Source organism: Lissotriton helveticus, chromosome 6 (genome assembly GCF_964261635.1).
Source record: "Lissotriton helveticus chromosome 6, aLisHel1.1, whole genome shotgun sequence".
Taxonomy (NCBI): domain Eukaryota; kingdom Metazoa; phylum Chordata; class Amphibia; order Caudata; family Salamandridae; genus Lissotriton; species Lissotriton helveticus.
The window spans coordinates 205,522,876-205,546,705 of NC_136067.1; the positions used below are offsets into that span (position 1 = coordinate 205,522,876).

At 43.4% G+C, this 23,830-nt stretch overlaps 1 protein-coding gene across 2 annotated transcripts in view; it reads right to left on the bottom strand.

Annotated features, from left to right (window-relative positions):
• Positions 1-23,830, bottom strand: part of LOC144762425 (cytochrome P450 2K1-like) — a 242,737-nt gene that overhangs the window by 175,935 nt on the left and 42,972 nt on the right. For both annotated transcript variants that reach the window (XM_078647605.1, XM_078647604.1), the window contains exon 3: positions 23,459-23,608. In XM_078647605.1, coding sequence (XP_078503731.1) covers positions 23,459-23,608 — 150 coding nt within the window. The remainder of the gene's footprint in view (positions 1-23,458; positions 23,609-23,830) is intronic.

Genomic DNA, 23,830 nt, shown 5'->3' on the forward strand with positions numbered 1-23,830 from the left:
TTGACACCATCCAAAAGGTGATTGGTAGGGTGGTTGTCAACAGACTCTTGGATTGGGCCGAAGAGAACAACGCCTTGTCACCATTTCAAGCAGGTTTTCGAAAATTCACTAGCACAATCGACCAGGTCTTCCGCTTCACCCTTTTACAATGGAAGACCGTATTACTGAGGAAGGGCAGCCTGTATGCAGCTTTTGTAGATTTACGGGCTGCTTTTGATCTCGTCCCTAGGCCTAAACTGTGGCAAGTGTTGAAGAATCTGGGTCTACCAGAAGAACTTTTAACAATGATAATGAGGCTACATGAGGCAAATTTTGCGAGGATTCAGTGGGGAGGACATGGTATGGTCACTCCAGATTTCCCTGTGGAGCGTGGGGTACATCAAGGATGCTCAATGGCCCCCACGATGTTCACACTGTATATTAATGGAGTTGTTTCCCGTATGTTGTCTGAAAACGTGGATGCCCCATCATTGGCTGGTACCAAGATACCGATTTTAATGTTTGCAGACGACACTCTGATTTTATCCAAGACCCGAGTGGTCTACAGCGCACCTTAACAATCTTTGATCAATGTTGTAAGGACCATGGACTTGAAATCAATGTGTCCAAAACAAAGCTAATGGCTTTTAATCCATCTCGAGGCCATAAAACTCATTGTTATGAACGATCACCCACTAGAGACTGTTAATGCCTTTACATATTTGGGAATCCAGATATCAAATGACCAAAGATGGACTAAACATATAGATACTGCAACTATAAGAGACAGGCAAATAGCAGGTACACTTGGCTCTGAGCACAGAAAATCTCTAACAAAACCTGTAAAACCTGTGCTCCAGGTGTATGAGGCCAAAGCCCTAGGATCTTCACTTTATGGGGCCGAGCTGTGGGGTTACGAGAACCTTGGGAAATTGCAAATTTCGGAAAATAAGTTCTTCCGACGTATTACTAGCCTCCCCAAGGGTACCCCTTTATTGCCGTTAAGGTATGATCTGGGCAGGAAGGCGTTAACTGATTTAGCTAGACTGAGACCTATTATGTACTGGCGCAGACTTTGGACTACACCTGAACTCTTACACTATGCAGAGGGATATATGGACATAATCAAGGCAGATGTGTTCCACAAAATAGGATGGCTAAAAGAACATAGAAAAATGTTGGGTGTACTTGGCCTCCATTCGCTATGGGAAAATCCAGAGACCGCCTCATTCCCATCAAAGACTAATTTAAAAGAGATCTATTGGGAGAAGGTGGTCGAACATACCTGGAATGAAACTAGCTCAGAGACTATGGCGGGAAAATTTTGGGAAGTAAAATTTCTTCCCTCCCTCGAACCTTATTGGGATGTCATCACTAGCCAGAGGGATAGGAAGCTGCTTTTCCAGATTAGAGCAGGTGCTCTTCCCCTTAGATCTCTAACAGGCAGGTGGGGAGGCCCATCAAATAGTTCTTGTCCATCCTGTGGAGTGCATGATGAAACAATTGGACATTTTTTATTCACATGCAAATCCTATGCAGAGCCCAGACGCATCTGGCTTACCCCCATGTGTAAGAATTTAGGTACGACCAGCAGTGCTGTGGCTTTAAGAATTATATGAACTAGTTCCTCACTGTTTATAGCCACAGCCACCTCTAAATTTCTCGGCTGGTCATGGTCGATTAGACAAAAGTTTTTAGACAGGTGAATTAAGACGAGGTTATTACCAGAGTGTTTACACTGTATTTTATCAGCAAAATTTTAAGTGATAATGTAACTGATGCATTTTTATTAACTTTTTAACCTCATTTTCAAAAATATATATGTTTTTTAATGGTTTTTTATGCTGCTTTTAAAAGCTATTATGAGTTAACTCTCGAATAAAGCAATGATTGTTAACACATTTGGTGACAAGGATTGTGCCAGGTGCGTTAGGTTTCACTTACTTGATGTTCAATGAGGCTGTCCCCATAGCTTTCAAAACTCATTTGTACACTTCGGCTGAGATGAGTCTCTCTCTAACAGAAAACATTTTGACAGCTGTCCAGATGGCAAACCGGAAGATACGCATGTTTCTTGTTTTACCAGCACCTGCCTTGGAAACAGTTACAAAGGCTTGTGTTCCAAATCCTAAAGTCTTGCATCCTCGTTGGATACAATGGGCTACTTCTTTGACATATGCTGATGACAATTTTTTCTTTGACCCTTCTTTACATACACAGGATTTTTTGCAATATGAACACGTAAATCCTCCTCCTTTGTCTTTACTTCCTCTGGATCAATACAAATGATGCTGCCTAGGAACTGTGTGGGGCGTCTTCGGAACAGGAGAGGACTACAGGTCCCAGGTGCATAGGGGGCACACGCCAGCTGTTCTGCCTTCACCCCTCCAGTCAGCGGGCGCATTAAAACAACTCGCGCTACCCGCTTCGCGGGTGACGCTTCGCTGCCTAGGAACTGTGTGGGGCGTCTTTGGACCTGGAGAGGACTACAGGTCCCAGTTGCAATGGGGCACACCCCAGCTGTCCTGCCTTCGCCCCTCCCACCAGTGGCCGTTATATAACTCACCACGCTATCCGCTTCGCGGAACGCGCGCGGACGAGCGCCGGGTGAAGCCCGGGCCAAGGGCAGGCCTGTCTGAGCCCGTCCGAGCGCGTGCAAGGCTGGGCTGGCCGACCCCCCTTGGACTTGTAATTACGGACCAATAAAGAACTTGTGAGTAACTGGCTATGCTCTGAATTGTCAAGTTTATGCAACCGGCTTCTATAGATATGATCAATAAGCTTTTAATTATTTTTTAAGATTTATTCATACTGGTAGAGGGATTTGGTTACATAATTGGTTATTTATTTAACCACTATAATATCCATACTATATTAAGTAGATTCTTACTACGTTCTCTTTTAAGTGTTTTGTTTTATATTAGCATTAGGTCCTGGCTATCGTAACAATCATAATAATTATAATATTTTATGCTTAGGGGTATTTGTGTATTCTTTTTGGTACAAATATTAGCCAGTATAATATAAGGTCAGTATTAGGTACCTGGGTGCTCTGTAGTTTATGTAACATTTGTTCTTATTAAATACAACACTATCAATATGTCGAAAAGTAAATTACAAAAAGGAATTAATAATGCAGTTGAGCACCCAGGCTCCACTATCGATTGCTATCTCGTGAAGGCGGTTAGCGCCATTAGCATTGAAATAGACAGGGCAGAACGCCGCCTCTCGTTAGGATTAGGTAGCGTATCTGGTCCTGTAAATGCGATCGATTTACATGTGGATCCGAATGCAGAGTCTAATGCAAGTAAAGACCTGAATATTGCCCCCATCTGAACTCTTTATGTCCAGATCGTGTCCCAGATTCCCCAGGACCTAGTGAAGTTCTCTGTCCACCGGCAACTAAAGGATCACCTACCCCAAAAAGGAAAAGGAGTTGTAGGAAAATCCAGCAAAAACAAGGAACAGCCAATAAAGGCAGAAAGGTCCCATCTCCTAACCTTATAGTGGAACATCCACCTAGCATGGGTACCATGTGTGAGGGGCAGGTTAACCAGATCATTGCTGCACTAACTCTTACATTAGAAACACACCTCAAACCACTTCATGATAAAATAGATACATTGAATGGTGAAGTTGTTAGACTTAGTGGGGTACTTAACCATTCCAATGAGCTACTTAAAGAAAATACAACTAGGCAGCAGGAAGGATCACAAGGCGGAAAAAATATTGGAATAACATCTGTCTCAGGGGTTGTACTTGACACCCCCAGGAATAGGAGTGCTGGAGAACCGGCAAGCTCTAATGGATGTATGACATTACAATGCATGCTTTACCACGCATGCCTTTACATCACAGTTTTTACAACGCATGCTGTTACAACGCGTTAAGGGGTGCTGGATAGTGAATAGTTTAATTTACTATTCCAACTCCAGTCCCCGTGGATAGTAGGGAAGGTGTTGGATAGTAAATTAAATCTATTCCCTATCCTAGAGCGCCCCCCAGCGCTTTGCGTTGTAATGACATGCGTTGTAATAGTTGCGGCGTAAAGGCACTGCGTGGTAAAAGTTGCGTTGAAAAGGATGTTCCCAGCTCTAATCCCAGTGTATTAGACACAGGAGTCAACACAGCCCCTTTAGGACAAAGAAAGCAATCAAGGGGGAGTAGTAACTCTTGTGATGTAGGAAACAAAGGTACTAGTTTACTCTGTGGCGGAAAGCCGGGAGTTAGGACCTTTGTACGCTGCTGATTTTAAATTGTTTGTATTTTGGCATTCTTGTTTATTTTAAAAACCTACCTACCCGACAACAGGAATCTTTTTCCCTCGCTCCGCCGACTAGGCGCGGAGTCTCCACCCGCTCAGAGAGGCTGCCGGCATACTCCACGCCCACCTCGCAGGCGGTACGTTGGGGGTGGTGGTCTAGCCCTCTGACGCTCTCTGAGTCAGCATAAAGGAAGTTGCTTTCGCGTAGGTGCCCCACTCAGTTTACTCCTGAGGCAGAAAGCCGGGAGTTAAGACCTTTGTACGCTGCTGATTTTAAATTGTTTGTATTTTGGCATTCTTGTTTATTTTAAAAACCTGCCTACCCGACAGCAGGAATCTCTTTCCCTCGCTCTGCCGACTAGGCGCGGAGTCTTCACCCGCTCAGAGAGGGTGCCGGCATACTCCACGCCCACCTCGCAGGCGGTACTTTGGGGGTGGCGGTCTAGCCCTCTGACGCGCTCTGCGTCAGCATAAATGAATACGGTAATTCCTCCACGCAGCAGACGCGGGCAGCGGGCGCGCCTTTGGCGCGCCGTAGGTGCGCCAAAGGTAAGCCCGTCTGCGCCCGCCTCAGATACTCACGGCACCATGTTAAACTGCACCAAAAAGTTTCCAGAGCCATTGGAAGGTCCGGTAGCTTGTAGATGCTTCACCTTTCAGGAAAACCAACTTATTAGCCACGTTCCGCTAATACGACCATTCAGGATCTCTCCGTTGGAGGGTTTAACCTATATTCTTTGTAATGTACGCTCCCTAGCCAGACAGCCATTCGAAATATGGGATTTGATTAACTCACACTCCCCTGAGATTTGCTTCCTTACTGAAACTTTGCTTAACCCTACCAACCACCTGATTATTAATATAGCTATTCCAGATAATTACAAATTCATTCATCTGGATAGGATGGGTAAAACCGGTGGGGGAATAGCCATTGTTTTTAAAAATCATATTAACATCTCTTGGACTAATTCGCTAATAGACGAAAATATGGAATTAGGCATTTTTAAAGTAATATTCTCACCATCAGAAAGCTGGCCAGGAGCTTTAGTATACTGGCCCAAAAGCTGATTTTGCAGATAGACTAGTGGATCAGATAGCTATCCACGTCCTTGCAACCAGCAAGTTTTTGCTGTTGGGCGATTTTAATTTCCACGGGGAACTACATTCATCACCTGAGGTGAACAAGCTCCTTATGGACATGGAGCAGTTGGGGCTCTCTCAAACAGTTCAAGGATCCACTCATAATTAAGCATGGGCTGAAAATTCGTTCCGCTCGCGGAATTTGCGGTAAAATCCGCAAATCAGCGGGGACGAATCTTCAGCCAAGCACTTACAGGGTTACAGCAGCAGGTGCAAAAGTTGAAGCAAATTTTTTGTAACCTTTTACAAAAGGGTTACAAAGAAATTAACTTCAACTTGGGCACCTGCTGCTGTAAGCCTGTAAGTGCTTCCTGGTGCCTTGTTGCCTACTTGCAACTATTCTCTGACCCTGCTCTGACCCTTGAAGCAGGGTCAGAGAATAGTTACAAGTAGGCAATGAGGCGCCTGTCACGAAAATTAAACCTCAACAGGAAGCACTGACAGATATAAAAACAAGCATTTGCAATGCAATAGGTCTCGCATTAGGAAGGTTTGAGCTATTGGTCTTGTAAATGACAATTTATTTTATTTATTTGTTGGTTTTGAAAATAGCTAAATTAATAGCTTTGTCATTTACAATGCCAATAGTTATAACTTTCGCAAATGTGACACCTATAGCATTTGTAATGCAACATGTTTTGTATTTACGTGACTTAGCTCTATTGATATTACAAATTACAATGGCTTTTAATTTTTTTAAATAATTAATATTTAAATAAAAGTGATTTTAATTTATAATGACAATAGCTTAAACTTTTGTAAATAACTTTTGTGAAGATTATGTTCAGTGTATTTTATTGTGACAAAAATCCAAGAACAGAAGTGAAATATTAACATCTGTTTGTGACATTTGTAATGAAGTTTGAAACATTGAGAGAACATATTTGAACCAGTTGTTGTTGAATGGTTGCGCAGATTGATGCTGGGGTGGCGCTGAGTGGTGCTGTGGTGGTGCTGAGTGGTGCTGTGGTGATGCTGAGTGGTGCTGTGGTGGTGCTGAGTGATACTGGGATGGTGCTGAGTGATGCTGGGGTGGTGCTGAGTGGTGCTGTGGTGGTGCTGAGTGATACTGTGTTGGTGCTGAGTGATGCTGTGGTGGTGCTGAGTTGTGCTGTGGTGGTGCTGAGTGATAATGTGGTGGTGCTGAGTGATGCTGTGGTGGTGCTGAGTGATGCTGTTGTGGAGCTGAGTGGTGCTGTGATAGTGCTGATTGGAGCTTTGGCGGTGCTGAGTGATGCTGTGGTGGTGCTGAGTGATGCGGTTGTGGTGCTGAGTGGTGCTGTGGTGGTGCTGAGTGATAATGTGGTGGCGCTGAGTGATGCTGTGGTGGCGCTGAGTGATGCTGTGGTGGTGCTGAGTGGTGCTGTGGTGCTGCTGAGTGATAATGTGGTGGTGCTGAGTGATGCTGGGGTAGCGCTGAGTGATGATGTGGTGATGCAGAGGGCAGAAAGGCACAAAAAGCAGTCTAACAAAGGGCAGAAGGGCAGAAAAACAAGGGAAAAACGAGTCTAACAGAGGGCAGAAGGGCACAAAAACAAGGGGACAACAAGTCTAACAGAGGGCAGAAGGGCACAGAAAACGAGTCTAACTGGGCAGAAAGGCACAAAAACAAGTCTAACAGAGGGCAGAAGGGCACAAAAAAACGAGTCTAACAGAGGGCAGAAGGGCACAAAAACAAGGGAATAACAGAGGGCAGAAGGGCACAAAAAACGAGTCTAACAGAGGGCAGAAGGGCAAAAAAACAAGGGAAAAATGAGTCTAACATAGGGCAGAAGGGCACAAAAAACGAGTCTAACAGGGTGCAGAAGGGCACAAAAACCAGGGAAAAACGAGTCTAACAGAGGGCAGAAGGGCAGAAAAACAAAGGAAAAACTAGTCTAACAGAGGGCAGAAGGGCACAAAAAACGAGTCTAACAGGGGGCAGAATGAATCCCGCCCTGCGTGTTTGTCCACGAAGATGCCACCTTTTTGTGTATTACCTCTACTCAACTGGAGTACTTTCTACTGTCTAATCAGTAAGTGCTCCCTCGTTGGCTAAATGTATAGGGGCAGATTTACAATAACTGGCGCATCCCTAGGGATGCGCCAGCTATTGTGCGCCGCAGCTCCGCCACCCATGGTGCGCCGCATTTACAATGCTGCACACCATGTGGCAAAAATAGGGACAGATGCGTCACGCATCTGTGCCGTAAAAGTAGCGCATTGCTGGAGCTGCGTCGCGCTTGCAAAGCAGCTCCAGCAATGCTCTGGGGGGCCATATCTCCCCAATGCTGCATCAAGCCTTGCGCCTGCTTCAAGCAGCAGCAGGGTTTTGACGCAGCATTGGCCTAAAAGTGACTGAGTGAAATCTTGTAGATTTCACTCAGCCACTTTTAGGAGGCGTTCCTGCGCAGGAAAGCCCTCCCCTGCGGCGGAACGCCTCCTGATGGCGCAGGGCTTTACAACGTGACGCATCTCTCAGATGCGTCACGTTTTTAATACCCAGCACCATGGCGCATCTTTTGTGCAGCCGCTGCGTCACAAAAGGTCTCGGTAGAGGGGGGCAGTGGTGAACCAGAGGGTGGCTGGGGTGAACCAGAGGAAGACAGTGCTGAACTAGTGGGTGGCAGGGGTGATCCAGAGGGTGGCAGTGATGAACCAGATGGTGGCAGGGGTGAACCAGAGGGTGGCAGTGGTGAACCAGAGGGTGGCAGTGGTGAACCAGAGGGTGGCAGTGGTGAACCAGAGGGTGACAGTGCTGTACCAGAGGGTGGCAGGGGTGAACCAGAGAGTGCTGTGATGAACTAGAGGGTGGCAGTGGTGAACCAGAGGGTGGCAGGGGTGAAGCAGAGGGTGGCAGTGGTGAACCAGAGGGTGGCAGTGCTGAACCAGAGGGTGACAGTGGTTAAACAGAGGGTGGCAGTGGTGAACCAGAAGTGCTGTGATGAACCAGAGGGTGGCAGTCGTGAACCAGAGGGTGGCAGTGGTGAACCAGAGGGTGACAGTGCTGTACCAGAGGGTGGCAGGGGTGAACCAGAGGTGCTGTGATGAACTATATGGTGGCAGTGGTGAACCAGAGGGTGGCAGTGGTGAACCAGAGGGTGGGAGTGGTGAACCAGAGGGTGGCAGTGCTGAACCAGAGGGTGACCGTGGTTAACCAGAGGGTGGCAGTGGTGAACCAGAGGTGCTGTGATGAACCAGAGGGTGGCAGTCGTGAACCAGAGGGTGACAGTGCTGAACCAGAGGGTGGCAGGGGTGAACCAGAGAGTGGCAGTGCTGAACCAGAGGATGGCAGTGGTGAACCAGAGGGTGGCATGGGTGAACCAGAGGGTGGCAGGGGTGAACCAGAGGGTGGCAGTGGTGAACCAGAGGGTGGCAGTGATGAACCATAGGGTGGCAGTGGTGAACCAGAGGGTGACAGTGCTGTACCAGAGGGTGGCAGGGGTGAACCAGAGGGTGCTGTGATGAACCAGAGGGTGGCAGTGGTGAACCAGAGGGTGGCAGGGGTGAACCAGAGGGTGGCAGTGGTGAACCAGAGTGTGGCATTGCTGAACCAGAGGGTGACAGTGGTTAACCAGAGGTGCTGTGATGAACCAGGGGGTGGCAGTTGTGAACCAGAGGGTGGCAGTGGTGAACCAGAGGGTGACAGTGCTGAGCCAGAGGGTGGCAGTGGTGAACCAGAGGGTGGCAGGGGTGAACCAGAGGGTGGCAGTGGTGAACCAGAGGGTGGCGTTGATGAACCAGAGGGTGGCAGTGGTGAACCAGAGGGTGCTGTGCACAAACAGGACCGCATGGGTAACTTCGCCATGCAAGCGGCCCGCGAACATGCAAAAAAACCTGCGAACACGCAAAAAAACAAAAATCCGCAAATTCGCACGAATTTGCAGATTGCGAATTTGATTTCGCGCGAATTCGCGGAACGCAAATTCGCAAATTTCACCCATAATTACTCATAATGGGGGTCATACACTTGACTTAATATTCACTAATATTGACTCGTTTATGTATGATTCTCCCTTGCCCCTCACTTGGACTGACCACTCTATGATCAAGTTCACGTTGCCACCCTGCTTGCAAAAACCTATGGGTGCAGCGGTCGTGGAACAAGCTAACCCCTCAGGCATTTGAGGAAGTGTTCCAGACATTCCCACCGATAGAGTATCAGGATGTATCTAACTCACTGATAGTATTTAAGGAAGGGCTGGTGAAAGTTCTGGATGTAATTATTCTATCAAAACAAAAATCCAGACTCACCCTGAATCGACGTTCAGCCCAATGGTACTCCGCCGAACTAAGGCAGGAAAAGTCTTCCTGCAAAAGATTGGAGAGACACTGGCGACGGAGTAAATCCCCGCAGTCGAAAATGCTTTTTACATCTGCACTAACAGTCTATCATCGCAATTTAAAGGCAGCAAGATGTTTGTATATTGTGAACAAAATTGAGAGGTCTAACAACTCATCAAAGGCACAATTTCACATTGTTAAAGGTTTCATGGCCCCTGTTGCATGCAAGCAATCACCCATCGAATCCCAAGATCTATGTGATTCACTAGCCACGTTTTTCCAGGTGAAAATTGCAAAAATCTATTCCAACTCTCTATCATCCGACCTGGAAAAATCTACTATCTCCAATCCAGGTGGCTCTATTATACAGACCGACTGTTCTCTTGAAGCTTTGTGCCGGTCTCATTAATAGAGGCCCCAAAAGCCTTAGAGATCGCTAAATTGGGCTCCCCTGCGGATCTCTGTCCCCCAAAGGTCATGTCACTCTTGTCCCATATTTTGGCTCCCACTATTCAAAAAACTCCAACCTCTCGATCTTGGAAGGCGTAATTCCAGCCCCCTGGAAGGAAGCATTTGTTTGTCCCATTCTAAAAAAGCCTTCGGCCAATCCACAAGACCTGGGCAACTATCTCCCGATTTCTTTGCTTCCTCTCTTAGGCAAAATGCTTGAAAGTATTATTAACCAGCAATTGAATAGTTATCTTGAATCGAATTGCATCCTGGACCCTTCGCAATCCGGATTCCGTCGGGGCTTCAGTAAGGAAATGGCTCTCTTAGCGGTAACTGACTCCCTGAGGATGACTGTGGATGCCGGAGGATCAGCAATTCTAATTCTTCTTGACCTCTCCGCGGCCTTTGATACCATCTCTCATGCTAGGCTCGCGGAGAGGTTAAGATCTTACGGTGTTCATGGCTTGGCCCTCAAATTGCTACAGAACTTTCTGACTTACATATTCCAAACTGTCGTCATGGGTCCCTATCAGTCGGAAAAAATACCACTGGACAAGGGCGTCCCCCAGGGCTCCTGCCTTAGCCCTACTCTTTTTAACATCTATATGGCACCTTTGGCTAAGGTGGTGGAAGCCCTGGGGTTTGAAACTATTTCGTATGCAGATGACACCCAGCTGCTGTTTAACATCGGCCCAAACCTGGAGGCTGATAGACTCCGCTTTACTACAGGAAACCTCAAAATTTCGAACTGGATGACTAACAACTGTCTACAGTTGAATCCTGGTAAGACAGAAGTCATGCTTCTAGGGAAGGCTGCAGCAGCTTGGTTCAAAGACTGATGGCCTACGCAGTTGGGCCCCTCTCCTATGCCCAAACAGTGTGTCAGTAATCTCGGCATTAAGATAAATCATTCTCTTTCAATGCAGGACCACGTAACCGCAGTCTCAGGGGCCTGCTATTTGAGGCTAAGACTACTGCGGAAAATCTTCCCTTTCATTCCTATGGAGCACCGCAGAACGTTGACCCAAGCTATAGTTATTAGCCGCCTGGATTACGGGAATGCCCTACTAGCAGAAGTTGGTGTAACATCTTTACATAAACTGCAGGTAATCCAAAATACGGCAGCCAGGCAGGTCCTGAACATGCCGGCAGGCTCCTCTTTGCTGCCATTGTTAAGAAACCTACATTGGCTACCTATAAAACAAAGATCCTTTTTTAAAGTTTGTTGTCTGACATTTAACGCACTTCAGGGTCCAATGTATTTGCAAAATAAACTGACAAAACATGTCCCGATCCGTTCATTGAGGTGTAGCTTGCGTCAGTTACTGCATTTACCCCGTATCAGACTTCATAGGTCATGGGGCATGGCTTTTTCTTACCTGGCCTCCAAATACTGGAATAGCCTCCCAAAATCTCTGCGAGAGATTCCATCTTACCAAGTATTCAGGAAACATCTAAAGGCATTCCTGTATTAAGGTTCCTTCCATCCTAGCTGTATCTTCCCTGGTGTTACACTGAGTAAAGCGCCGAGATGCCCCACGATGATTCGAGCACTATACAAGAATGCCTAACATAACATACCTAGGAATATGGAGAGTACACAGGTGCCTATAAATCGGATAGAGAAAGAACCAGAGGTTGGAAAAATGATTAGATCTATTAACTTAACCCCGGATTGCTGTCTGTTTGTGGCAGTATTGGTGAACATCCCCCCCCTTAGTCCAAGCCTAATAGAAACACATGCATCCCTTAAAAATAAAGTGGTGGATTGGCTAAATTGTAATTGTGGCTACCCTGTTAACCATGCAGACCAGATCCTTATGACAAGAAGAGTAAACTGGATCGGCCCTCTAACGAAATCAACGAATGCGATTGTGTTATTGTTAATTTTAAGAACCCATATTATACCAGGATGACCTTGGAAAGAGCTTCTGCTCCGTCAGACTATGACAGTAGTATTTTACTCCTACCACTTGGCTTTTTTATAGCCATTTAAAACAAGATTCTTCTATGGGAGTAGATCAGGTATAACGTAGAGCTAATTGGTCAATGCCACCTCTACCACATTTTGCCCTCCCCACTTATAACAGTTTCCAACCATTCAGTACTCTTGAGGAGAATGATTGACAAAGTCCTGCCGGCCATATTAAAGAAATGGCGGGCCCTAGGAGTAACAGTCAACAAGGGGCCGTGATGTTATCTGGGCAGGAGTCAAATCCACAGGGGGACATAATCACTCTGGAAGAACGGGATTTGACCATAGAACAAGGAGAGACCCCAGTTGGAAATATAGGCCAATGTATGGAAGAAAATCTTTTTCCTCAGGCTGCGATCTCTATGACTGATGTCACCGGGGATGGCCAAGCCCTAATGACCCAGTCAGCTGAAAATACAGAGAGATCTATAGCTAGCGGGTTTAGTTTAGCAACAGGGAATATAGCTGGATTCATTAATAAAAGAGATATGTTAGGATGGACAGATTTTCTTACTAAACACAACATTATATGTCTCCAGGAAACCTGGTGCATAGACCAGGTTAATTTTGATGGGTTTGTCCCCTATAACTTACCTGCATTGCGTTCTATAGCTGGCAGAGCAAAGGAGGGGCTGCTAATACTCATGTCAAATTATCTGCCTATAGAAGTTACGATGTTTAAAAATGTTGGATGTCATTCACTGGTACTCTGGTTACAACAAATAAATGGCCGGGATGTTTTGTTCATTAATTTTTATAACAATTTGTTTCATTGTACGCAATATAAAGTTGTTACCGTACTGGAGAATGCAATTGATAAATTGGGCAATGAGGAAGATGTCAATTTTGATATAATTTGGTTGGGAGATTTCAATACGCAAATATGTCCTTTCCTCTCTACTAAGGTCTGTGGGTTTAGGAATGATATAGAAGATGATTGGGTGCATTTCCCACGTAATCGCTAGGGAGACATTTTAAACATATTTCTGGCAAAATTTTACCTGGATATAATGCAGTGTGCAAGAGATGGTTCTGGAAAATTGATCCCAACATTTACAGGCAAAAATGAAAATACTATCATAGATCACGTATTGGTTTCTGAAAATATTGTTCAATTTTGCCCTACATCATGGATCGAAGAATTACTACTTAGTGATCATAATTGCATTATCATGCCATTAGCTGTATGGGGTAATAGACTCCCAGTAATACAAACTACTATTGGCAATATAGCGCCGTGTAGACCAAATGGCACCAGAATAAAATGGAAAGGGGTCAATCCGGATAAGGTGTTAAAAAACATTGTCCGCAATTGCTATACTGAGATCCCTGAGAGTTTTGATGTGGATGTCGAACCAGCCCAGATTTTAATGAACTTTTGCAAAATAAATGGAGTTATCAATAATATTTTGCCTGCAACATCTAATAAGAAACATACACTGAACAGAGGATGGTTTAACCATGCCTGTACCCTCTCACTGAAACAGTTAAAACAAGCACTGTCTTGTAGGTGCAGGGGCATGGAGATTGTAAAGAATTTAAGATTGGCATACAAATTGCAACTAAAACAGAGAAAGAGAGATTTCCAACAGCAGGCCTGGGATACATTAACTCTCGCTGCAGACACATCTAACAGCCAGATGTTCTGTGAAACAGTCAATTCACCTTTCTTAAAAAATTAGGAAGTTCCTGAATTGACATCCTATGTCAGTTGTGATGTATGGGTTGTACATTTCTCTAGTATTTTTAACACAGAAAATGTAACTAGTATTGATTCTGGGGATCCAAGTAACTGGCCGATTTTACCTCTAAATATCACACTAACGGAGGTAGAACAAGGAATTAATAGCAGCAAGGGAGGGAAAGCCCCGGGCCCGGATGGTGTCCCAAAAAATGTCTATAAAGCTATACTTGCTATCTGGGGGCCCATAGTAAATAGAGTTTTTAACGCTGCTGTAATGGAAGGGGCTCCCCCTACATTGGGCGAATCAATTATAATTCCCATCTTGAAGAAGGGTGATAAATCTGAAGCCAAAAACTATCGGCCGATTTCCGTCTTAGATTTGTCTGTCAAAGTTATGAGTAGGGTCTTACTTGTCAGATTAGAGGAGTGGGCTGAGGACAATGGGATTTTAACACAGGCACAATATGGTTTTAGGAAAGGGAGGGGAACCTTGGAACAGTGCATTAACCTGGAATTATTAATTGGAAAATATACATGTGCTAAGCAAGGGTCCCTTTTCCTATGTTTCGCTGACCTCAGCAGCCCATTTGATTTGGTAGATCATGCCATACTTTGGTCAATTTTACTAGGTCTCGGCGCTCCAGAGTCTATTATTTTCTTTCTAGCAAGGCTCTATGAAAAATTATTAACATTCGTACGGTATGGTCAAAGGGGCGAGTGTACCCCTAAATTTAAGGTTAAATCAGGCATCTGACAAGGCTGCGTCCTTGATCCTTTGCTCTTTACACTTTTTCTAAATGAAGTTGATGCAGCACTTAAACTTCTAAAGTCGGATGCTCCTCAGGTGGAGGGTCCGGATATGCCGGTTCTGCTTTACGCAGACGATGCCGTACTTTTATCTAGAACACATATAGGCTACAGAGGTTAATAGATAAGTTTGCTGATTTTATTAAGGGTAGAAAGTTGCAGATAAATAAGACCAAAACTTATGCCATGGTTTGTGGTCCGAGGCCCGGGAGAACAAAATCTTTTTTTGCAGAAGGGCACAAAATTCAAACAGTGAACAAGTTCTGTTACCTAGGGATGACATTCTCCGGCGATGGTAAATGGTCACAAGAGAATATGAATGTCCGGGCTGAAATGGCAAAAAGTGTACACGGGGTTTTTAGGTTTGCCGCAAAAATAGGGGACAGTCAAATAAAAGATATGATATACATTTATCAATCAAGATGTACCTCAATTTCACTTTACGGGCGGGGGTATGGGGTCATCACTATTATGGTGATTTGCAAACAGAGGAAAACATGTTTCTTAAAATGTTGCTCTGTTTACCCCCTTCAGCGTCCTCTGAATTAATTCATAGTGAAGTGGGGATAAATTATCTGACAGACCTAACAGAGCTCAGACCATTATTGATCTGGAGATCAATATGGCTGAAGGAAGAGACCACATTCAATAGAATGATTATTAAAGACTGTCTCCAACTAGATAATTGTCTAAAGATTCCATGGCTCAATTACATAGTACAAACCTTTAAGGATATATTTAAACGAAACATCTTGGAAAAACCCAATGGAGCAATAGAAATTCCCAAAACAGAAGTGAAAAATAAGTTTCTGTGGGAGAGAAAGTATGCACGACAAAGAAGCATAGGGCATTCAACAACTTGCCAGTTCTACTACTCTTATTTAGAAACTGAGGGATTCCAAACCTTTTGGGCCAGGTAAATAGATCGTCCCACCGTTTTGTTCTTACAAGACTGAGATTAGGTCTCGTTCATCACTTGGTAGCATTCCCCTGTACAAAAAAGTATCCTGTTTCCCCCTGCCCTTGTGATGGATGTACCAAACAAAGCACTTTGCACTTCCTCCTCATATGTGATTTGTATCTGAACCTCCGCATTGCTTTTCTAAAACCTTTGTTTAAAAAATACTGCACTTTAACTACTGATGCCTCTATGAGTCTGTTGTTTACAATGAAAGAACCCAATATTTGTTGTTATACTGCGACATTTATCTTGAGATCAATTCATGTAAGGAAAAGTATGTTGTTTTAAGATGTCTTGATAGTCATGATTGTATTACAATAATTCAATGATTTGTATGGGTTTTTTAACAAATGTTTTATATGTGCTTTTATGGTTGTTTTAACTGAACCGAATAAAGCTTATTGAATCGAATCGAATCAATACAAATGTATTATTTACACTGATGGTTCTGCGCAACCAGCAGTATGTTCTATGCATGCTTATTCGGCAGCCTGCGCTACTGTGGCAGGACAGATGGTTAAGGTAGATTTTAAATCCTCTTTAGTACACACACAGACGCTTGGTCCTTGCACGGCTCAATTGGCGTAGCTGCTTTCTTTGCTTTTGGCTCTTGAATTTGCTGACCCAGAGGGTCCTACACTTGTAGTATGTGATTCTTTTTACTGTGTATAATCCTTCATTGATAACTTGCTCTTTTGGACACAAAATTATTTGCGTAATTCTAAATGTAGTGCAATTAAGCATAAAACGCTTTGGGTTTGAGTGACCCCTCTTAAGGAATGTCTGCCACGCACATATGTTACTCATACTTTGGGCCATCAATGTGTGGGAGCACACACTGTTGGTAATTCTCTGGCTTATGAGGCAGCCATATCTGCAGCAGCCACATGTTCAGTAGCAGCTGTCACTAGGTCCATGACAGAAATGCATAATGATTTTCTGGGGGCTATTGCTGCGACAAAGGAGGGAACAGGACTTCCCCAAGGCTTTTCTTCACATTATACATATCACATGTCTTCTGACCAAGTCCCATTTGCAACAATTCTGTCCGTTTGGGATCGGTTGATTCCCAATGAGGAAGGCATAGCTTCTGCGCATGCCGGAGTGACAGGAACAGTGTCTCCATTACAGCAACGTTTCAGGTGACGTGGTTTATATCAGCAGACACGTAAATATGTTCTTTCTTGTGACATTTGTCAACAGATTAAGCCTCCTACTGTAGCACACCCACCAAATACTCAGCTTTACATTTCCAATCAGCTGTTTGGTTGTATCTATCTTGATCACTGTGGTTGTTTGACTTCTGACACTACTTTCAAACATATTTTGGATGCAGTTGATTTGTGCACAAGATTCCTTTGGGTTTGGCCGCAGCGTAGTGCTGATGCTCGAATTGTCATCAAAGACTTGCGTTTCTTTGTCGGGACATTTGCCTGTGTCACCTTCCATTCTGACCAAGGTCCTGCGTTTGCCTCTAAGGCTTACCGGGATGTGATGAAGTCTCTGGGGGGCAGGTGCAATATTCATCTCCATACCGGCCTAAGGGCAATTCAGTTCTAGAGCGAGTGCACCGTGACTTAAACAATCTTTGACAGTGAGAGTCTTAGGTAATGGCAGGGATTGGCTAACTCATCTCTATGGAGTGCAACGTGCACTAAATAATCTCCCTAAAAGAACTCTGGGTGGGCGGACCCCTATGCAAAATGCTCTTTGGCATTAAAATGTTTGTGCCAGACCTTGATGGTGTAGATGTTGTGTTGGTTGCTGCAACATTTGATTTAGATAACCATTGTGCTGTGTTACAGGATCTACAAAATGTTTGTGATTCACAAGCAAAAGCACATTTGTCCTCTTCCACAGATTCAGCTGTGCTGATTCCTGTTTTGGGATGGCTTCCTAAAGTTGGAGATCTGGTCTGTGAAAAAGTGTAGAACAAAAAAGAATTTGATCTATCTTACTGCCCACCAGTCAGAGTCCTTGGCTTAAAAGGCACCCGTACTGTGATCCTGCCTCGGTTACAAGAAGAATTGATGCATTTCATTTGAGCATGTCAAGCTACACCATATGGCTGATACTGAATAGTATGCCTCCAAGTATTCCAGGCTAAGACCTTTCATTGAATCCGATGGCCTCAGCCTCCTCGACTACTCCCCCTCTACCTAATGGAGGGGGAGTTGGAAACTTCAATTGATTTATTACCTATTTTTCCTTCTACTTCCACCAATGCAGATATCAAGTATGCTTCTCCTCCATTTGAGGTCATCATTGACATTCCTAAGAGCACCATACATGATCGATCTGGTGCTGCACAACCTCCATTGTTTCAACTTGGGGCGAGTGGTTATTACATGGACCGTAACAGTTTTACTTGTAACTCTTCTTCTTCGTCCTTGTCTGTGGCAACACCCCCTACATGCACCAGTTTTTTTTTATCTCCTTGTTCAAAAAGATGTATCTGGTTCCACCCTGGACATACATCTGGATGGTACTTATGCTGATGTTCCTCTCCAAGCGTATTGGGTTTGTGACTATGTTTTTTTCTGCTCATCAATGGTCACTATTTGCCTTAACCATCTACTGTGAACTTGGTTGACAGAGTTGTGCCTCCACATATGTCATCACATATAATGAAAAGAGATCAAACCCTTGTGAACATTTCAGCATTTCCTGTTGCTGATGGCATTGTTTGGGATAAAGTTGCATGTGATATCCATGGCACGAAGGAGCTCCTGAACATTCCATACTTATTGCGCGTTTCATTAGAAGATGTGGTTTCACTGGACATACGCTCAGACGACTGGGATGTTCAGGCCGCTCATTCATTGTTTTCTGATTTGAATATTATGCAGCTTTTATTGCTGAAGATTTTATTTGAATTCGGCAAATTATGCAGACTTATTCTGTTGTCAATATTATGGCCATCATTTTTTGCACAAGACAAACACTCTGAGACCATTTTTTAATTTTATATTTGAGAACATTGTCTGACTCCTTTACAGGGGAGTTGTAAGACTCAGCAAAGTAAAATTACATATTTTTGGGTTATAATATTTCCGATCCACTATCCTATTTTTATAAATTAAAATCACCATCTCAATCTAAATTCATGTTGACACACAATAATTTCATTTACTCCTATTTCTTCAGGACTGATTTGGATGTAAAGGGTTACGACCACTAGAAGGACACAATTGATTTTAAATCCATTTATGGTACTAAAGATTGGCAGGTACAAGGCACTGAACTCTGTATCGTGCATGTCTGATTCTGACTCAAAGTTTATTTTGAAATGTCACGGTACAACAGACTACTTTGGTTTAGCAACAGCCAAAAATCAAAATATTCCCTCTGTTCCCTCATTGGCTGAGTATGATAGTTGGGCGTAAACACACCAATTATACAATTGCTGACTAGTTGCCATGTTCCAAAATGGAACAATAAAGTCTTCTGACATTAACCCCTTGGGATGGTTATCGTGGCCAATGAACTCCAATGCATGTCAAATGCGTTTTCTAAATACAACCAAAGGGATTACACATAGTAGACATGATCCACGTTTCCCACATTCCCATTCAGTTACCACATATTCAGTAGATAAGTTGTGTCAACAATGGTTAGGACACTCTACACTGTCATCTGTAAAACAACACCTGTCCCTTTTGTCGAGTGAAATCAAAGTGGCTGATTCTACTGGATCAGCCAAATATAAATACAGGAATCAAGCTATCCTGGCTGATGAGGGCTGAAAGCCCAAAACCGGTCCTCGGAGGCTTGTTTCCAGTCCAGGGAGGACCTGGCTTGGCAGTTCGGGTTGGACTGTTCCCTTAGGGCACAGGGTCAAGACTGATTTGCATATGGCTGGGTTCAAACTGGAATGGCATGGTGAGCAAACAAACAATAGATTTAGGCCCAGATCTCTGTACTGGGGTGAATGTATGACATTGTTCTGCATTCTTTCCATCAACTGCTGTTTTTGCATTTGTCACCCAAGTGGGATGGGTATGCTCAGACGTGAGTCCCATGCTCTCCACACCACTGGAGCCAAGCTGTCCTGGCTGAAGACGGCTGATATCCAGAAACCGGTCCTAGGATGCTTGATTTCGGTCCAGAAAAGACATGACTTGGCAGTTCGGGCTGGACTGTTCCCATGAGGCACAGGGTCAAGGCTGATTTGCATATGGCCATGTATGAACTGGGGTGGTGTGGAGTGCAAAAAAATGATGGATTTAGGCCAAGATCTCTGTACTGGGGTGAATGTATGACATTGTTCTGCATTCTGTCCATCAACTGTTGTTTTTGCATTTGCAACACCAAAAGTAAACAGCTCTCTCCTCAATCTCTGTAAACAGATATTGTGACATCTCTCCTCTTCAAAATTCCCTCTCTTGATCTCACTAATAGCAGCCATAGTTTAGTCCTATTTCAACTCAATAGTAAAATGCAAATGCTACTAAACTGCAAGACAGAATAAATGAGAGGTTGAATTTTTTTTATTTCTGTGAAGCATTAGCAGAGAGCAAGTAAGCTCATCCAATGCTTAACAAATGAGATGGTTGGTTTCTATATATTTAGTTTTTGGACTTTGCAGACCCAGATCCAAATTTGCAAATAATGGTGGTTCCACCTCTCGTATTATTTATTTATTTTATTTTATTTTTAAAGTTTTATAGAGCACGAACCAGACCCAAGCTAGGGTATCAGAGCGCTTTACACAAGGCGTAATGTGAAACATTCAAAGGGGAAACATTGCATATAAGTAACAAGGAGTAACAGCATTTAGAAAACGTATTCTGAAAAACAGTAAAAAGACCATTTAAGTTCGTGTGGGTCATCAATTCTCGTGGCAGCAACGATAAGAGTGTTCAGAACCCAACTAAAAAAAACATAATTAAGTTCGGACTTGCTCTGGAATCCTGTGGATTTATTGTTTTCTGTCCGCAGACCTCTTACTCATGAAAATGGTTGATTTCACTAGAAATGCACCCTTTCCGCATCTTTGTGACATGACCTGAGAATCACAATTAATGAGGAATGCATGGGGTTACATAACATAGCATGTTTTTGTATGAGTAAGCCTGCAGTTTTCGAACAGGATGTCACAGGACTGGAACAGAAGTGCTTCCATTAAATGGTATCAGTGGAGGCAGAACTTCATGTTTTGGTCTCATAAACTTTCAGTTTCAACTTTTAATCAAACTTAAACCATACAAGAAGATACTTAAGGTATGCAGATACATCCACTGTTGATTACTTTCCCTGCTTGGGGGATTGTCAATGAAAGTGTGCATTACAGTGATATCAGGCTTTTTGGTGCTATACAAGTCCAAGGACCTGTTTCCAAGGTCATCATGCTTCAAACACAAAGTCCTGTTAGCTGCTGTAATGGGACTTCCTGTATTGGGTTTGTAAACTTCTAATGTGGGTCCTAAAAAAACAAAATATTTCATTGATTAACTCCTTGACCGCGGCAAAAATTCCGCCGCGGTGCGGGTGATTTATGGCGTGGGCGTGGTTCGGTGGTTGGTTTATCCATAACAAAATGCTGGGCCAGGCACAATGGAGGAACGTTTTGCAATATGGGGGTGCCCATGCACATCTTGAAAAAAATGTTCCTTTATTTTTTTTAGACTGCCTCCAATGGGATTAGAAGGACTAGTGGACTAGTGGTGGCGCAATTGTGGTGGTCTTTCATCTGCCATATTCCGAGGCAGCCATTTGGACCATGGTCAACTGCGCCAGCTGTGCTAGGGATGGATGTATGACGTTACAACGCATACTTTTACAACGCCTACCTTTACATCGCATTTTTTACAATGCATACCATTACAATGCATAATGCTTTTGGGCGCTGGATAGTGAATAGTTTAATTTACTATTCCAACTCCAGTCCCCGTGGATAGTAGGGAAGGTGTTGGATAGTACATTAAACCTATTCCCTATCCTAGAGCGCCCCCAAGCGCTATGCGTTGTAATAGTTTGCATTGTAAAAGTTGCGTCGTAATGGTAGTGCGTTGTAAAAGTTTCGTTGTAAAGGCTGTTCACCGATAGGGATGTGCCATTCTCTGGCAGTGCTGAAATGGATAGGGGTATTCAATATGCAAGGTGAGAGTGCTGCGTTCTGCCAAGCATATTTTGAGTCCCCTTACCACCAGGCAGAGAGCCTACCATGAAAATGCTGGCAATGGGGAAACAAAGAGGGCCTACAGTCCATCACATTCTGGAACTTCTTTTGTCTTCTTATTGCGATGCCCAGTTTCAGGGTACCGCCATAGGAACGGCAAATGAAAAGCACCCTAGACATGTACCCGTAATCTGGCAGGCAGACCATGTACGACTTTGGCGGTGCTGTGCTGGCACAAAATCGGCGCAGCACCGCCAAACTTGGGATGTGGCACATAGTTCTTACTAGAACTTAACATACATTTAAAAGATCAAAAACATTGTGGAGATAATCTATCATATAAGAAGAAGGACTTACAGTCACCTGTGTGTTACTTAATTTTACCAATGGCATTACTCTGAGTCACTCTGCTATCAGTAAGTTACTACAGTTCAGCTGTGACATTATAATGCCTGCAGCCAGAGCCAGCAGTCAAGATAAAAAGTAGCTCCATGAGGATAATTTCAGCTACAATAAGAAAACTGGGAAGTTCATATTCATTCTTCTATATGCTTTTCTTAAAAGAACAGTGATCAGCAGAAAGGATCAATGTATGCCAACATGATATTTTTTCAAGCCACGGATCATTTCAAGAAAGACAAAATCCATTGTGGATCTATGCCCCAAACTCAGCCCTTTGTGAACCAGGCACTTTGCTTTTATTTTTCATCTCTGGCTTTTTAGCAAATGATATTGTTTACTAAAGGAATAATCTGTTTCTCAGTATGTCTAAAATATCTACACAAAATATTATAAAAACAGCAAGAAGGCACATTATAATGAGAATGAAATTAACATTTCTAAAATTGTTAAAATGTCATTACACATGTCATGTAGAACTTAAAACCCCAACATCAACTTCTGTTCGCTATACTAGGAGAGCATGGGAGGCTGAGCATCTTAGATAGAAGAGATGCATTGTATACCTGTTGACAGCAAAGGCTTTATCAGCGGATGTGTTATGATGGTGTTCCCCACGAAGGGTAAACGCATGCTGCTGTAGCAGTCGGTGGGCCTTCCTCTGGGACTTGACTTTACCGGCTTTACCAGCTTCAAACTTCAGGTGAGATGTATCATCTGCAAAGTGTGAAGTATGCTGGCAGTAGGTGAGACCATCTCTGGCAGTATCATGGGCGAAAATCTAGGCGAAGGACCTCTCCTGCCAAGTGGTCATGTGGTAGTCCTTATATGCTAAATTGGAGTTCCTGACAGGTTTAGGAATATCTGACATAGATTATGTGTATTAAGGTGTGCGTCCCTGACCTTTCCTTATGAACATATAAGGAAAAAAGGACGTACTTTAAGACAACATTATTTTTATAATCAATATGTGTTCTTTTTTGGCCTTGACATGGGTCAGACGACATCTGAATGTAATAGCATGATAATGATTCCTCATGAATTGGGAAAAATTGTGGCTTCTATGTTTTGAGAATTAGAGGATGGGGACCTCCTGTCAGCCAAGAACGAGTAAGAGCCTACATAAGATAGAAAAGGAACTTAGGGAATTTAATAGTTCTTTGTAAATACCTGTAAGAAGGTAACTGTCCTTCAAATGTGTGACTAAGCAAATCTAGCAACATTCAACCGTCTAACTAGTGCCCGGTTGTAGTTTTATGGTTACTATGGCTGAAATATTTAACATAGTATTTTAACAAAATCAATAGACAATAAACCTAAAATTATCTCACCCTTGTGAGCCACAATTAGTCATTCGGATAATCCAAAAAAGTAAAGGTGATGTTTGAGTATTATCTACAAAGTTTATCACTTACCAGCATGTGACTGAAAATATTTTGTTAGAAATGTACTTTCTTCTCTAATTTTATCCTCAATGGTTCTCTTGCCCATTCCAAAATCTCTCAAATTTAACAGGGTGAATCTTCTCATTATCTTCCAGTTTTCTCCTCGTGCAAAAGGAATACCTATACAAAAGCAATTTCAATGGCAAAATATAATGATATATCCATTTGAAAAAGTGCTATTCCACCAAATTAAATGAAACGTCACAATTAACGGTGAAACACATATTAATTTCGAAAGATATTACATATGATGTAATGTTTGATATTATACTTAATGTATGAGAATGGGTGAACTGTGTGTTGCCTTTTTGGGTCGTCATCCTAATTTCAATGTCAAATTAC